At 44.5% G+C, this 15,110-nt stretch overlaps 2 protein-coding genes across 2 annotated transcripts in view; both read right to left on the bottom strand.

Moving 5' to 3' along the window:
- Positions 1 to 2,720: 2,720 nt before the first annotated feature.
- Positions 2,721 to 5,937, bottom strand: SNTN (sentan, cilia apical structure protein). The gene is made up of 4 exons (XM_057375326.1): positions 5,812 to 5,937; positions 5,187 to 5,221; positions 4,308 to 4,447; positions 2,721 to 2,896 (listed from the first exon to the last, which is right to left on the bottom strand). The coding sequence occupies exons 1-4, from the start codon at positions 5,919 to 5,921 to the stop codon at positions 2,738 to 2,740; spliced, it is 444 nt and encodes a 147-aa protein (XP_057231309.1). The 5' UTR covers positions 5,922 to 5,937; the 3' UTR covers positions 2,721 to 2,737.
- Positions 5,938 to 9,682: 3,745 nt separating this feature from the next.
- The window catches only part of SYNPR (synaptoporin), a 42,505-nt gene continuing 37,077 nt past the window's right edge, over positions 9,683 to 15,110 (bottom strand). Inside the window, exons 4-5 of the mRNA XM_057375318.1 lie at positions 12,843 to 13,034; positions 9,683 to 11,840 (exon numbers count right to left, since the gene is read on the bottom strand). Of these exons, the coding sequence (XP_057231301.1) occupies positions 11,574 to 11,840; positions 12,843 to 13,034 (459 nt within the window). The 3' untranslated portion in view covers positions 9,683 to 11,573. The remainder of the gene's footprint in view (positions 11,841 to 12,842; positions 13,035 to 15,110) is intronic.

Genomic DNA, 15,110 nt, shown 5'->3' with positions numbered 1-15,110 from the left:
GGGCTCTGCTACGAGAAATCAATGATGAACTCCCTTTGCTTCCAACAGGAGTAAGCGAGGAACAAAATAAAGCACAACAGTAGCCTTTAAAGCCAGCTTACAGCCAGATCCCAGAGGATGCAGCCAGACACGCTGYCTGCACCAGATCAGCTTCAAAGCCAACAGCTGAGAGTGCTCAGGGCAGCCACAAATAGTCTGAGTTAATAAAAGAGCATCTTCCACAGTCAAGCTGCAAACTTCTGCCTACTCTGAACTAAAAGAAGATGCTGGGGCTTTTCCAAGAACGTCCTTCTGCTTTTGAGCATCAGGTGGGACTTTCAAGGATGGATGCAGCTCGAGCCTTGCACATCCTATTCACTTTGCTCAGAAGTCATCACAGTGCCTCTTGGCTTCTGTGTAGCTCCAGCTCTGCTACATGTGCTCAGCAAGGCACTCRATTTTTCTGTGCCTCAGATTCCTTCCCTACCATTTGAATATCTTTGGTCTTGAGTTGTTCAGGAATCGCTTCTTATTTTGAATTTTCACTGTGCTTAGCACAAGGGGCTTTTGATGCAAGCCAGGGTCTCAGGATGTTGCTCTCAACACACTGCATTGGGATAAAAAGAGTTTGCACATGATGAGATGACAAGAGTGAATTGATCTGATAAAAGGCTCTTAAGTCATTRATTCAAGTCGTGCATGATTTAGAAACATTTCAGCAATAACAAAAACTCTGTTAGAGCCTTAGCAGTTTCAAAGAACTTTTCCTTAATTGGCTTCACAATATTTTTCCTTTCAGTCTTTTTTTATCTTTGATAACAGAGGGATATTAGGAAATTTATGCTTCCAGCATCACCAGTGTCTCCTAAACAATCTTTTCAGAGGTGTGCTGTGTTTTCTTTGCTTTAGTAGTGGGAAAGCTGCCTAGAGGCTCACATTCAACCCATCTTTCTACCCCAGAAAAGGAGCATAAGCTGCTATTTTAAGCTTYCACAAATCTACCTGGTCAAAAAACAAGGGAATGGGGAAAGAGACTGAGTAACACCAGGGGCACAGTGTAAGTGATAAACTGAGACTCCTGCACAGATGATGCCAGCTCTGGGAGGTTTGATGGGCAGCAATCACAGCCCTGGGTCACCAGTGCCTCAGTGGGGGGATGCCCTGGAGGGACACACCAGGGGCAGTCAGACAGACAGAAATGCTGTGTGCTGGCTTTGTCACTCCTTGCCACAGGCTGGATGCTGCCCGTTCTTGCATCCCACCACCCCAGCAAAGGGCCTTGCTAACACAAGGTTTTATTTGTAGCAGGACCAGTTGTGAATGTTTAGCCTCCAGACCAGGCCATGTCCTGGCTGAGCTCCAAACCCCACACCTGACCTGCTGATCTTCACTCCAAACCCCACACCTGACCTGCTGATCTTCACTCCAAACCCCACCATATCCATTTGCATTTCTTCTTTCAGCTCCATCCCACACTGCACAGGCACACAGCTTCCTTCTCCAGACAATTAGCTGCTGGTCTCCTACTGCAACAGGTCTTTTCTTCACATCAAAATCCATTACAAAACATCCTCTTAGCTCCTGGAAACACTAAGAGCCTTTTTATGTCAAGGAGTTAAATCTCGTTACTCAGCTGGCATTAATTTCCCTCTTTTAACACCAAAGGATTTGATCCCTTCCTGTTAAAAATTCGTGCACCAAAGCTAAATCAGCCTTGTCTTTTCCTTTCCAGCMAAGGAAGAAGGAAAAATTGAAAGTGCTCCAGTGTTTTGCTGGCTTTTTCATCTGGGTAGAGGCTTATTAAATCCTCACAGAGACCRTTCTGCTCCTGGGGCATGAGATGAGTTTTTGTGTCCTGAAGGGATGTCACAGTGGGGAAAAATGTTGGCTCTGAGCCAGGACCTTGTAGGTAGGAATCAAACCAAATATTAGGATGATGAGCATTTAATATGGAGGCTCTGACATAACCAATATCACCCAGTTCCAATAAAATTTATTGGCCACTCTTTTTCCCCACCATCCCTGGTCTGGACCACCTCTTATCTGATTCCTGCTTTTCAGTTTGATGGAACAGCAGACTCAGCTGAAATGTTTGAGTCRTTCAAGCACAGCACTGTCAAAGTGCCCTGCAAATGATGGACTTGAAATTCCTTCTACTGTGATCTCTAAATGAAGAAGCAGTTGGAGGAAGAAATAAAAGTAAAAAAAAGAAAGCTCCCTTCAGCAGGGTTGATGGTGGGGTGGAAACAGGCTAAAATCAATGTTTACCAAAGACAGCAATGGGTTTTGTGGTCACTGCCCACTGTGAAATCTATCACTGGTAAAGCACTGAGCAGGCTGAAGCCCCCTGGGGTAACTGGGAGAGCACAGGGAGCTCTGCCCAAAGGGATGGAGCTGCACATCTCAGCAGCTCTGTCTCCATCATCTCCCACATCACTGTAGGGAGAGGATGGAGAGGTCTGGGAGAGCATGGGTGCCATACCCCTGCATTAAACTGGGCTGGGAATGTCATCAGCTGTTATCTGGTCTTGAACCCAGCAGGAGCCAGTCACTCTCCCAAAGCATGAACACAACAGACACAAATCCCCGAGCACCACCTTGATCAAGTGTTTTGAGAGAGGAGTAAGTTCAGCCAGGTTTGGACACGACTTTATTCCATTTTAATGGAACCAGCACAAGGTACCCAGGCACGCCGTGGTATCTCTCACTCATGCTTTCCTCATGCAGTGCCGAGCCATTTCTTCTTTAAAATCACAGATCATTTTGTGGTTTTCACATTTTTGATCTCCTGCAGCAGGTCAGACATCAGAGTGAGACTGACTAACAAGATCATGAAATCTTCAAAATCAATTTTGTTCTCTGACTCCTCATCCAAGGAAGAAATKATCTCCTGGTATTTTGGTTTGTTTTCTTGACCCTATGGAGGATTTTAAATGAAAAAAAATTAAGCATGAAGTTCCTTTTTTATTGCATCATTTAAGAAAAAAAAAGACATCTATGTAACTATAAATATATTTTTCTATCTTCCCATTTGGATTTTTATGTCCACATTCATATTAGTTTTTCTAAAGGTAGTCAAAGAAAAAACAGAAGTATTATTGCAATCAGAAAGGAGAACAGTCCTCAAACCTTCCACCAGAATCCAGAATAGATCTTTTAAAAGACACCTAATCATGACTGAAAATCTGACAATGATGATGATATGCCTGGTAACTGCTGGGAAAAAATTGAATCTTGTGTCTTGATAAAACTGAGGGAAGGAAATAGCCAGCCAACCCTCCTAAATTTAATACTCATGTATATACAAATATACATGGTGAAGGTGTCAGAAACTGTTGATTTTACAGGCAGAACTTTAGTACTGCTTTTCTTGGTCCTGTTGGGCATTCCTGTTGGGATGTATTATTACAATTATGTAACACATCGATTATTCATGTTTCCTTATAAAAAAACCTTGCTAGAGTTCCAGGATAGTTTTTAAGCTTAATAATCACCAGACCATCTCAAGATCCCAAGTTTAATTGGCTAGTGATATTTTCAATTATTTTTCAATAAGGTGCCTAGTTTCTAATTTGGTGCCAATTTCCCCTTCCTAAAGTCATGTGATTTTGTTAGTTTTGGAAACAAAGGTATTACCTCTCTCATTTACTTAGYTGAGCTCTTTTACTAGTCCTGTATAGCTTTTCCTACCACTTGATAAAACAGGGGTTTTTGTTTTTGTTTTTTTGTTTTGCTTTCAGTTTCAGGGTTTTTTTTTTTTAATTTAGGGAGGGGAAAAAAAAGCCCAGCAGGAAGTTTACAGCCACAAATGCTGCTATGGCTATTTTTTACCACCCCCAGCTGGATGGGTGAGGGCATTCTGTCCCTCTCTCCCAGCAGCCCCACCACTGACTGCAATGACCGTGGCACAAGGTTGGCTCTCAGTGTGGGGTCAGTGCTCTGGCAAATCACCAAACACCTCATTAAATGCCATGAGTGTCTTCTTTCCATAAATAAAGCCTCTTGTCWTCATCCTCCAAGGGTTTTTATTTGTTTGTTTGTTTTATTTATTTATTTTTTTTTTGCAATTGCCCTACTTTCTCTAAACAAATTCCAGCAGGCATCAGCTGTGGTTTATTGCTGTCCCCCTCCTTCCGCCCTGTGTTGAGCTCAACAAAAAGCAACAAATCCACTGAATATATTTGTACCAAATCCCTGCAATCTCCCTTGGGATTACCCCATGGACTGATGTTTGCCCAGCTGCAGGACAGAGCCTGAGGTRCCATTCCTGCCCCCAAAGTGCCCAGCCAGGGCTGTCCCAGTGCCACCCACTCAGCAAACCCCCTCACCTGTATGAAATGGCAAAACTGGGACTGCAGTAAACTCTTGGTTTCAGATTTGCTCAGYTTGCCCTCGGGGTCAGCACAGTTGTTATACACCAAAGCTGCTGTAGCAAAAGCCTTTTCAAGGTCTGAGCCTTTTCCTAGAGCTGGAGGGAGGAAAAGTTTATCCAAAAAAAAAAAGCGGCTTTTGAGATATAATTGAAAGGAATCTGTCAGAACCATCCTAGGTGGGTGGAAATCTGTGTAGTTTCATTAAAGTTAATGAGACTGAAACTGTTTATACCCACAGAGGACCTGGCCCAGATTTTATTTGGAGTGGGCCAGCAAAATGCCTCATGTCCCGTGGAATCACACCCCRAAGGAAGCTTTTCTTTGGAGCTGTGACACAGCATGGGGCTTGAGACCCACCTGGTCTGTCCCAGCCCTGGGCATCCAGCAAGGRCCTGCCACACCACGGGGACAGGCCATGGTGGCCATCTCCTGGATGCATTTGGACTCCAGAGTCCTGTGTCAGGGAAACATGGCCCATTTGGRAATGGCTGCACAGGAACGTCCATGYCTGAGCATCAGTGCTGCACCTCAGCACTGTGGCAAACTTGGGATTTTGGCTTGATTCATTCCCCCCACTCCTACATGGCTCCTAAAGTCTGCATGCTGACAACCCTCAAAGAGGTTAAACAGATGACTTATGTTGTRGTTTTTAATGAAAAGGCAAGCAGAAAAGGAGAAGGGACAACACAGGAGCACAGGGACGCATGAGACCCTCTTGTCTTGCATCAGCTGAGGATCTGCACGGCTTCTGCAGCCCCGGGACATCACCAGAACCTTCTGCACGTGGGCTGTGGAAGACCTGAACCCCAAAGGGGCAATGAAGGGTCCCCTTACCTTTTATTGATGCCAGCTGCTTGGCTATGGGTATGCTGGTGGTGAGAAAGAAGAGAGGCACAATTATCACTTGGTGAGTTGTGTGTGGATATTTAATTTCTCCATGAATGAGCTTGCTCATTTCTGTTTCATTTAATCCCCCAGGGACTCAGGGCTTCCCAAGGGAGACTGCCTTTCCTTCCCAGTGGGAAACAGCCTCTACAAGCAGCACAAGAACATCACACAGCTCCTAATCCCTCACCTAAGCCTGGAGTTGTTACTGAAGCTGCTTATTAATTAATTTTAAGTGAGGGWCATTGCAACACACTTCATCTAATTTCTTCAGAACATGAAAGTGCTCAARGAAGTTTCCCAGTTTTAAGCCCATTCCCAGAAAAGTGCAGAGGGGTTTGCCATCCCCTCCTTGACAGGGCTGTCATTTGGAGCAGGCACACAGCTTTTATCTCCAGCAGGACTCACATTTGTGCGMATCACCTCCCTGCTTTCAATCAAAACCTAAAACCTGCTTACCTTCCGCTGAAGTCCTAGAAACTAATTACAGAGCATGTGATAGAGACAAACACATCCAGATAATTYCAAGACAAATGGCAGATCACCCAGCTGCCAGAACAAAGCGATGACTTACCCCTTGGGCATGCCTGCAGCAGYCGGAGGGCTTTTTTTGGTGGCAGCAGGAGCCGGCTGATTGACGGAATACTGCTTCGTGCTGGGAACACTGGCTCTGCAGCCACACATCTCGAGGCCAGGCTGTTTGTGATCTCCAAGCAACTGGAGTAACAGCAAGCGGGTGGAGTGAAGCTGTGSCCCGTGGAGGCAGCCTGCCCGCAGCCATGGCTATCAATAATGTAAACACTACCTGGGAATCGTGGAGCCAGCTCAAGACACCCGTCTGCAGCAGCTCCTGGAAGGCACTGCTGGGCTGGCAAGCACTGGGGCTTGTATTTTATAGCGGAATTTGACAGAAACAAAGCAAACTCATGATGGAGTCGGGATCCACTCCGGCCTCTGGGGATGTAACTCGTCAGGAATAAGTTAGACACTGCATCCATTGATCTATATAAATTATGATTTTAATGAGAAACTTTTCYAGTGTGGGATAATTTAACTTGCCCCAGGCTAAAAAGTGAGCTATTCCTAYGGCCAGGACCAGAAACCAAGCATTTCCCAGTTCCCGATCCAGCATTTATCCCAGGTGAGCACACTCCTGCTCTAATATTTATTCTATTTCCCTGTCACAGTGCACAGAGTGCTCTGCCTCCAAACCASTTCCAAAGCAGCTTGCTCTGCTGTGGTTCCTCCTGCCCGAACAGAGAGTGCCTGCCTCCAAAAGCAGCACGGAGCCATATGGCAGAGCAGTCGCACGTTGGAGGAACTGGAAGGGCTCCGATGAACTTTGTGATTTATTGGCATGGATATCGCTATTAGAAAACACAGCTTGTCACGCTGCCGAGCTCCAYGCACGGGCTCCTCTCGGCAGATCCTTTCCCTGGAGGTGTCTAGACAGGATAACTTCACCTTTAATCCCAGGGTGGTCTGTTAATAGGGAGTGACTTCAACTACCTCATCCAGCTCATCATTCCCGGTGAAAGGATACAAAGCTGATGTTAAAACTATCCAGGATGAGACTTTATGTAACAGGACAYACAAAGGAGACTGCAACAGATGGCCTAGAGAATTAAAATGTTTTCCTCATTTAGTAGAAGCTAAATTACTGAAGGCTAATGAATAAGGATGTTCACCACCTTACYGTTCCTGGATTTTAATTATCTTAAAAAGCATGGGAAAAGAGAACCTTTAATTTTCCATCTAAGAGTGTCATTACTCAAACAATTCAGAGCCTTTTTCTGAGAGGTTTAAGCTGTCTTAGATCTCTAGTGCATTCTTTAGGACTGGCTCATGAATAAAACAGAGCCTGTAATTGCAATGACGCAGCCAAAACACATATAATCAATGCTCATTATCCCATCAATTAACACACTAAAATTAAACAAGAATTCAGGCTTAGTAATCTGCCATCAACTAAAAAAAAAAMYMAAAAAAAAARAGAGAGTCYTGATATCATGTTGAAGTGATAATTCCCTTTCACATCTGTTGAACCATACAACGAGGCTTGAAAAGCCTTACATCCCGGTTAATCCGTGGAATGGGAATGTTTGGTTTTAGTGTCCAAGGTAAAAAATGAGAGTGAGAAAGACTCAGTTGCCTGTTTATCAGTGGCAGGCAGTGCTGTGAGCGGGCTGGCAAACGCAGCTCTCTGTGTTTTGGGATCTTTCCACCGTAGATCAGATTTCCGCTCRCAGTTGTTTTAATCTCACCGACTTTTGAGAGCCTGAGCTCTAGAACAGGTGATTTGCTTTGCTGGGGTAGTAACGAGTTCAAACAAGCCTAGGGTTCATTATCCCTCTAGGATACASTAATTAGTGTACGCAGGAGCGTTTTTGCCTGACAGATAAAGGGTAGCATGAGGATAACCCTTCCCTTTGCAGATGATCAGCTTTGAAGACAGTGAGATTTTGGCTGTGCGTGTTGCTCGAGTATTCTGGTCAGCAAGGTGTGTGGGGAGCCAGGCCATCTGCTCTGTAGCTATTTTGATACACACTATTTATGTTTGAAATATCCAGGTGCCTTTATCGGTCAATTTTTAGCATGTTTCACACGTTAACAATCTTGTCTGYGCAAAATACGCAACCTGCCACTTCAAACTGCWAAATCTTTACAGGGAGTTCACTTAMAATAATTGCCACKGTAGAAAGCCACAGCTTCTGYTTCWCTTTYGGTGTTTTCCCAGAGTTTTCCCCTCGTGTTTTAAGGAAATGGTTTTTGCATTTCAGTAAGGCTGATGTTGTGAAATGTGTGTTTGTGACAGAGCCCTGGCTCCCCTAGAGATGACCCTGACCTAAAATCTCATTAAGGSGGGACACAACAATRAAAGTGTAAGAACAGAAACTAAAARCAACCAACAGGATGTCTCCCCACTGAACTATTAAAATTTCATATCAAAATGCTAAGATCTTCATAAGGATAGACAGCACTGACAAATGATGGGATAATCAGCACCAGATATTAATAGCAATATTAATGCTGGRGTTAGAGAATTGCAAAAGGAAAAGCTCTTGGGTTTAGCAGAAGCAGAGAATAAAAAGAAATCCTAAAAAAGAATAGTTAAGTTGGGGAAAGCACAAGCTAAGTAGACCATCCATTCCCAAATATAAAGAATTTTGACTCAAATCTATCTTAAAACTAGTGGACAAAGATTGTGACATGATACGGCATAATAGGAGAAGAACTTTTTCAGAAAAGGATGAAACAATGTGGCAGTTTTTACTCAGTAGTTCTTAATCTGTCTGTCATATTAACTGTGAAACTCTGGAGATATTGTCAGGAGCAGACTACAGGGAGGTGCAATGCACGTTGATGCCACTCTTTCATCAGCACATCACAGCTTCAGCCAAGATTGATTCAGGGCTACAGCCCGGATTGCTCATTCAATTTGAGAGCCTATAAAGATTGGAAATAATTAGCWGGCAATTACAACATGAATCCATGCAACAGGAGCACAAACTTTCTGCAAGTCTTTGCCATCACTGAGGCTCTTTTATGGGCAGATTGATGGGCACGCTGAAGGAGATTTGGTCATCAGGAAAAATATCACACACAAGAAAAACAAACCCCATCAAGTCAGGGCAGAGCCCTGGGCTGGGTTTGCATCTGAACTCATCCTGGTTKCCTTGGTGTGCTGGGCAGGAAGTGAAGCAGGATCCAGTGGTACCCAGAGTGACCCTCTCTGCCCTCTCCAGAGCCTTCCCACAGAGGGAATGATGCTCCAGCCCTGCAAAGTGCGTCCCCTCCCCAGCCAAGGGCAATGGGGAACCCCAAACAGCAGGTGAATGTGCCCCTTCCCTGGCACCTGGGGAGAAAGTCCCGTGCTCCCTCCTCCCCACACACTCACAGACRTACCTGCCTCTCCTCCATAGCTTTACACTTGCTAATGCAAACATGTTCCTAACTTTGGTAGCTGAGAAATGGGCTATAAAGAGTAACACATGGGAAAACAGGAGGGACAACACAGAAGATCAAGGAACATGTTTTTTTTTTTTCCAGGCTGACCTAGTTATTTAACTAACTGGCAGAGATGCTAATGATGAAGTAGGAAAGCAATGAGGCTGCCAGCAGCACTTTCACAAAGGATGCTCAAATTTACTTCGCTGTTTTTCTTAAATCCAGGTAACATCAAGCACAGTCTTTTTCATCAGCTGCTCAACTCCTGGCTGCGCAGTCACTATTCCCAGCTCAAATAAACTTTCAATTTCTCAACAACTGCAAAAGGATGTGATAAGACTCAAATCCAGAGGAAGACAGGAAACATTCAGATACATTTTCTTACATAACACAGACAAACACATGCATCATTTTTACTTTCATTTTTGCTGCTGCCATACTTTATTCATCTGAGAAGCTATAGATGAAGAAATTGTTTTTCCTCTCATTTGGAATAGGAGAACATTTAGATATTCCAGTTTGTTTTCTCTACAGCTCAAACATGGCTTTCCAGCAATCCTCAGAACTGCAATGGTTTGCACARTACTGGGCTAGTCCTACTGACAGTGGAAAGAGAGGTAAAGAGGCAGGCAGGTATTAAACTGCACATTTTTAATTTTTTTAAAAAACTTGTGATACTGACYTTTAATGACAGGTGTCTGCAGAAGTGTCGTACTCCACCGTACATTAAAACAATCCCCATAAAAGTGTCGGAAAACAGTAAGAATATGACCAATAAGGTCAGGCACAGGAATTGTTATTTTTCTTTAATAGTTATCTTTGTTGTTTGGCAGTGACATTTCAATATTAACATACTCTGAAAACATGCATTGTATGCAATAACTTTATTAGGGTCAAATAGATATCACAATATAGATTCATCCACCGAGTAGCCATAAATCGGTTACAACAATCATAGAAGAGACTAAGCTGTTTTAAGCTAAGATGCTTTCAACATTACAGCTCATACAATAAGATTATATACTGATACACTTTGATCTAGAAATGCAGATGATCAGTTTTGATTAGTACATTGTGCTTCAGGCTTTYGTTTGTGTCAATGCATCCCATATGCTGTAGTGAGGGAGGGCTGAATTTCCCAGGGAGGAATCCAAACAGGCTACAAGTCTGGCTCTGGCTCTTTTGGGAGGAGCTCCTCCGAGCCCGAGTTATTTGGTCAATCCAGTTACATTCTCCAGTAGCACCAAGCTAGCGCTCAGAGCAGCGACCTAACAGAGGGATATCTAACAATCTCGAAACAGCACGGACAGAAAGGTTTTCTTCTCGTGAGAGGGCATAAAGGAATATTTATGCTTTGTAAGGTCACAACAACACGTGCGGTTTTCATGTTGCTGTATCCAGCGACAGGGTGTTTTCACATGGTTTTGTATACTGATATCTGCACCTCTGTTATCTTAGTTAAATAAATACCTTTGTAAACATATAACACAGTTACTTGGTCCTTATTCTCCACAGCTCACGTTAAAAGATTCACAAAACATCCATAGAAATAGTGATTTATAGAATGAATACTTAGCGGAGTTAAATGGAATAAACATTGGTCAGGTACCATATATACTACTGAATGCCATTTCAAGGAAAAAACAGTTTAGTTACAAAGCATTCAGAACTTGGGTAAGCCATATATTCAACTCTGCAAAATATATAAAAGATGCATACTTCTTTTAAACAGACATTTAACAAAATGTAGTGGCAGAAGTCGAGAAGTTCCATTTACACAGTCCAGACATTTGGTAGTATGAAACTGCTTATCCATGCACTAAATTACGGATGGATGACTCAGTTAACTGAAATAATAATAAAATCTTCTGAAACAAAAAGGTATAACCAAAACAAAYGCTCTGAAGAGTCACAGACAGGCAGTTTTGAAAATTTAGGTGCAATGTTACATGCATGGATATACAGAATAATCTGTAGAAATCATAGTAAAACACTTCCGTTTTTTCACCAAAATGCAGAAGGAAATTCAATTATATTATGCATATTAAATACTACAGACTTGAGGCTACAAAATGCTTCTACCATCTTAACACATACAAAACTACCATAAAGTTATCTCTACAGTACGTACTACAACAGCGACTCCAGGTCACCAGCGAGGAGCACATCCCCTGTGTCTGGCTAGTCAGGGAAAAAAAAGGCCAACTCCAGCCCACTGGCCACCTCCCATCTGCCAAAGGAGGTGGGCTTAGACCTTCAATGGACATTAAACACYGTGTTGTAGTATTAATTTATGTAGAACCCTTAAAAATCTGGCGCCACTGAAACTTGAGACCTGTTAAAACTCTCTACGTGTGAGGGATGCAAGAGCTTGTGCTTGCGTGAACCCTAAATTTGATTAGCGAAGGAGGTTGGCCCRCTCTGCCCGTAGCTCTGGGACTGGCCATATTCACCCACCTGGCCATAGGAGCCTGGCTGGTTGTAGCCCCCAGATGGCCCGTAGCTGTCTTGGTTGTAGCCACCTTGGTTGTAGCCGCCGGGCTGCTTCTCCATGGTGTCGGCGGCGTGCCGCTGGCCCGAGGAGTGCCAGCCCGTCTCCTTAAACACAAACCAAATGTTGCCTGCCCACAGGATAAAGTTCAAGTAGCCAAAGACCTGCGTGGGAAGAAGAGGAGCTGGTCACCATCAGCCACGGTCTCACAGCCCARCCTGATGTTATGCACAGTTCTGGGAGAAGGCAAAGCTGCTCCCAACCCCTCCTTCCCAAGGACGAGAGGAAATGGCCCCAAGTTGTGTGACAGGAGACTCAGATTGAACATTAGAAAAAAAAAACCTTTTCACTGAAACAGTTGTCAAGCAGTGGAACAGGCTGCCCAGGGAAGTGGTGGGGTCACYGTYCSWKGGGGGTAAGTGCAGATGTGGCACTTGGGGACACRGTGTAGCRCTGGACATGGCAGTGCTGGGTTAGTGATTGGACTCTAAGATCTTTYCCAATCTAAATGATTCTATGATTCTCCCAAAACCCGCTGGAAAATGTTCTCAGCTTTGGAGCAAATCCCCAAATTTACCTCCCTTAGCTGTAGATCACAAGGTGTCTGCTTTGCTTTTTGTTTCCAAAAAATGGTTGAGTTTGAGGCCAAAATAAGGGTTTTTTTTTGTTTGATAACATAATGTAGTTTAAAGAAACTGAGGAAAGATAAAATTGAAAGAAACTAATTAAAAAGAGGTATCTTAATTGGTCAGCTGGCCTGGAGGGGATTTTTTGTGGGTTTTTTTTTTTTTAACATTACAAAGTACAATTTGATATTGGGTTTTTATTTTTATTTTTAAAGGAATCTGTAAGGCACAAACCTTTCCTTCCTAAAGCAGCACACAGACCCCTTCCCAAAAGCRTCACAATGATCAAATTAAAAGCAGAGGGGCCAACCAACGCATTTGGACAGACACTTTGCCTTCTCCCCATCCCAGCCCTGCACACTCATCCTGCTGCTGCTCCTGCTGTGACTCACAGCCTGCCTTTCCCCGCAGCAAGGCTGCACTTCCAATTAAATCATCTCAGCTAACTGGTTTGCACCAGTCAATTTAGGTCAATACACGGCTAAAAGATGAAAATACATCGCAAGGTAAGGGYGAACAGCAGCAATCAAAGTCACTTACAACCGAAGTGTTGAGGCTTGACATAACAGGGCTGCGAACGGGCAAGCATTTGTTGGACTGCTGTTTGCAGGCAGACATCAGCAGCAGCACCTCATCGGGGTCAGTGGCAACCTTTACATCTGACAGTCCTTTAGCCCAAGCGGATGAGCTCACTAGCCACAAGAATGAGAAGACCACTGTCACAATGAAATCCTAAAAGACAAATTAGTTAGAAGCATTATACTGGTGTGTCCATTGGAAAGGAAAAAAAAATATTAAAAAAATCACCAGAAAAAMCGAAAGCTTGTGTCAGAGGGGAGAAATACCAAGAGCTTGTTATTTGGTGGAAGGTTGTGTTACTGTCATCACCCACTGAGCTGATTTTCAGAAATGCTTGACATGCCTAATGGAGCAGAGCCCCTTGGCTGACATTTGCACCTCTGGCCTTGAGGCAAGATTCCCACAAACACATGGCTGGTACCCAGCAGGCTGAGCTGYCTTGAAAATGTGTCTGTTCACAGCACCAGGCTGATGGATTGGGATGAATTACAAAATACACATGCCTGTAAAGAAGATGGGCCCTCCTAAGGGCTGGGTCTTGCCCTGGTTACTCCTACAGACAGCCGGGGTGGRTTTGCAATAGGAAGTGTTTCTGTCTCAGGGAGAACCTGAAATTGGCTAATCCTCAGGTACCAGATGAGGAGTTTTCTCACCAGCCACAGGTAAGGCCAAATGTCCCTGCTGCATGAGCCATGCAGCCACTAATTACCATGAGTGAGCAAATAAACAGCAAGGCTTGCCAAGCAGAGACACCCCCCTGGCCTGGTAAGGCACTGGTTCCTAATTCCCATCCATGTGAAAAGGAGGGAGAAGGTGTGCTGTCCCTCCAGGTTCCAGCACCTCTGAGCAGCTCTGCTCTGATCCACTCTGCTCACTTTCCCCTCGGAAGACTCTCAGGAGCACGCACAGGCATAAACTTCTCCTTGTCTTAGCCAGAACAAGTGGCCAAGTGACACTRTTGTTGTGTGGGTTTGGGGGGAAAGGAGGGAGGAGGTGTGATTTTTCAAGCTTTCTTGTGTCTTGCTAAAACAGAAGAGCCTTTCTGCTGTCATATTTCATCCCATCTGTCAGCCCACAACAGATGGCAGAGGTGCCAAAGTCTAACATACCACTAACTGCATCGCTGCGTCTTGATATCCCACCTCCCGTGGGGCTGCCTCCCCTTCCCCCTTGCAAAATGAAGGTGTGCATGGAAGGAAGGGAAAACATTCATCAAAAAACCCATGTTTTGGGTTGCCACCAAAGAAATCAGCAATCCCTAGGAAACATCCTTCTCCAAGCACTCCTGGCATTTGGGGAAGGGGCACCACAGGGGTGGAAGGGGCACCAGTCGCCGCRGCCGCCGCACGAGCGAGCCAGGAACAAAGGATGCCTCCACTCACGCAGATGGGATTGAATTAACTGTGCTTGGATGCTTTCCCAAAGGACACATCCTTCYCTTTTAACAATTTGTTTTCTGCAGGCCTGTGTCTGCCACCGAGCTCTGAGTTCCCCTGACCTCCTTCACGCTGCCCAAATGGGCTCTCTTGAGGAGCGTGACGCCCAGGAGCTGACAACTCTCTTAACACCCAAAGAGACTCCGTGTGGGCAGAGCCATATAGCCCAAAGTAATTCTTCCTCTCAGGGAGATTTCCAGCTAAAGAAATTATCGTATCTCGTATGTCTTAGCARTGAATGAGAAACAGATTCCTAGAGGCAACAGTTCAATTGCAAACAGTTCCTAAAAATTCCAGCTGGTGGAAACACCAGACACCCGCTGAGCTGCGGATGATGGTGGGAGATGCTCTTTATTTGCTGTGAGGTTTGACATGCTGTCCAGCCAGATGCCAAGCCCCCAGACAGGTTCTGACTGACAGGACATGGGGACACAGCAGAATTTTGGGGAATGTATTTTTTATATGACAAACAACCCTCTCCCAGTGCCACAGCACTTGGAGCCTTTGCAAACTAAATCCAGCTCTGTAATCAGTGCACTGGCAATGCCAAGAAAAGAAATRCATAGCAGCAGGTAGAAATTTGATGCAAGCAGAGGCAAACTGACTAAAACTAATGTAACACCGGAGATTAAACTTGCTAAAAAGAGAGAAATTTTAAAAGCAAGCCAAGTTCTTGAAGCAGGTGACAGCAGCAGGGGTAGAGACCTGTTGAGCTCACAGGCCCTGTGTTGGTGAGGTTTTTGCACAACTCATGGCACAAATGACTGCATCTGCATGAGCCCCCTCACTGACT

This window comes from Malurus melanocephalus, unplaced genomic scaffold (genome assembly GCF_030028575.1).
Source record: "Malurus melanocephalus ecotype Western Australia unplaced genomic scaffold, MMel_1.1 scaffold_245, whole genome shotgun sequence".
Classification (NCBI taxonomy): Eukaryota; Metazoa; Chordata; class Aves; order Passeriformes; family Maluridae; genus Malurus; species Malurus melanocephalus.
This window is presented reverse-complemented; position numbering and strand designations above follow the sequence as displayed.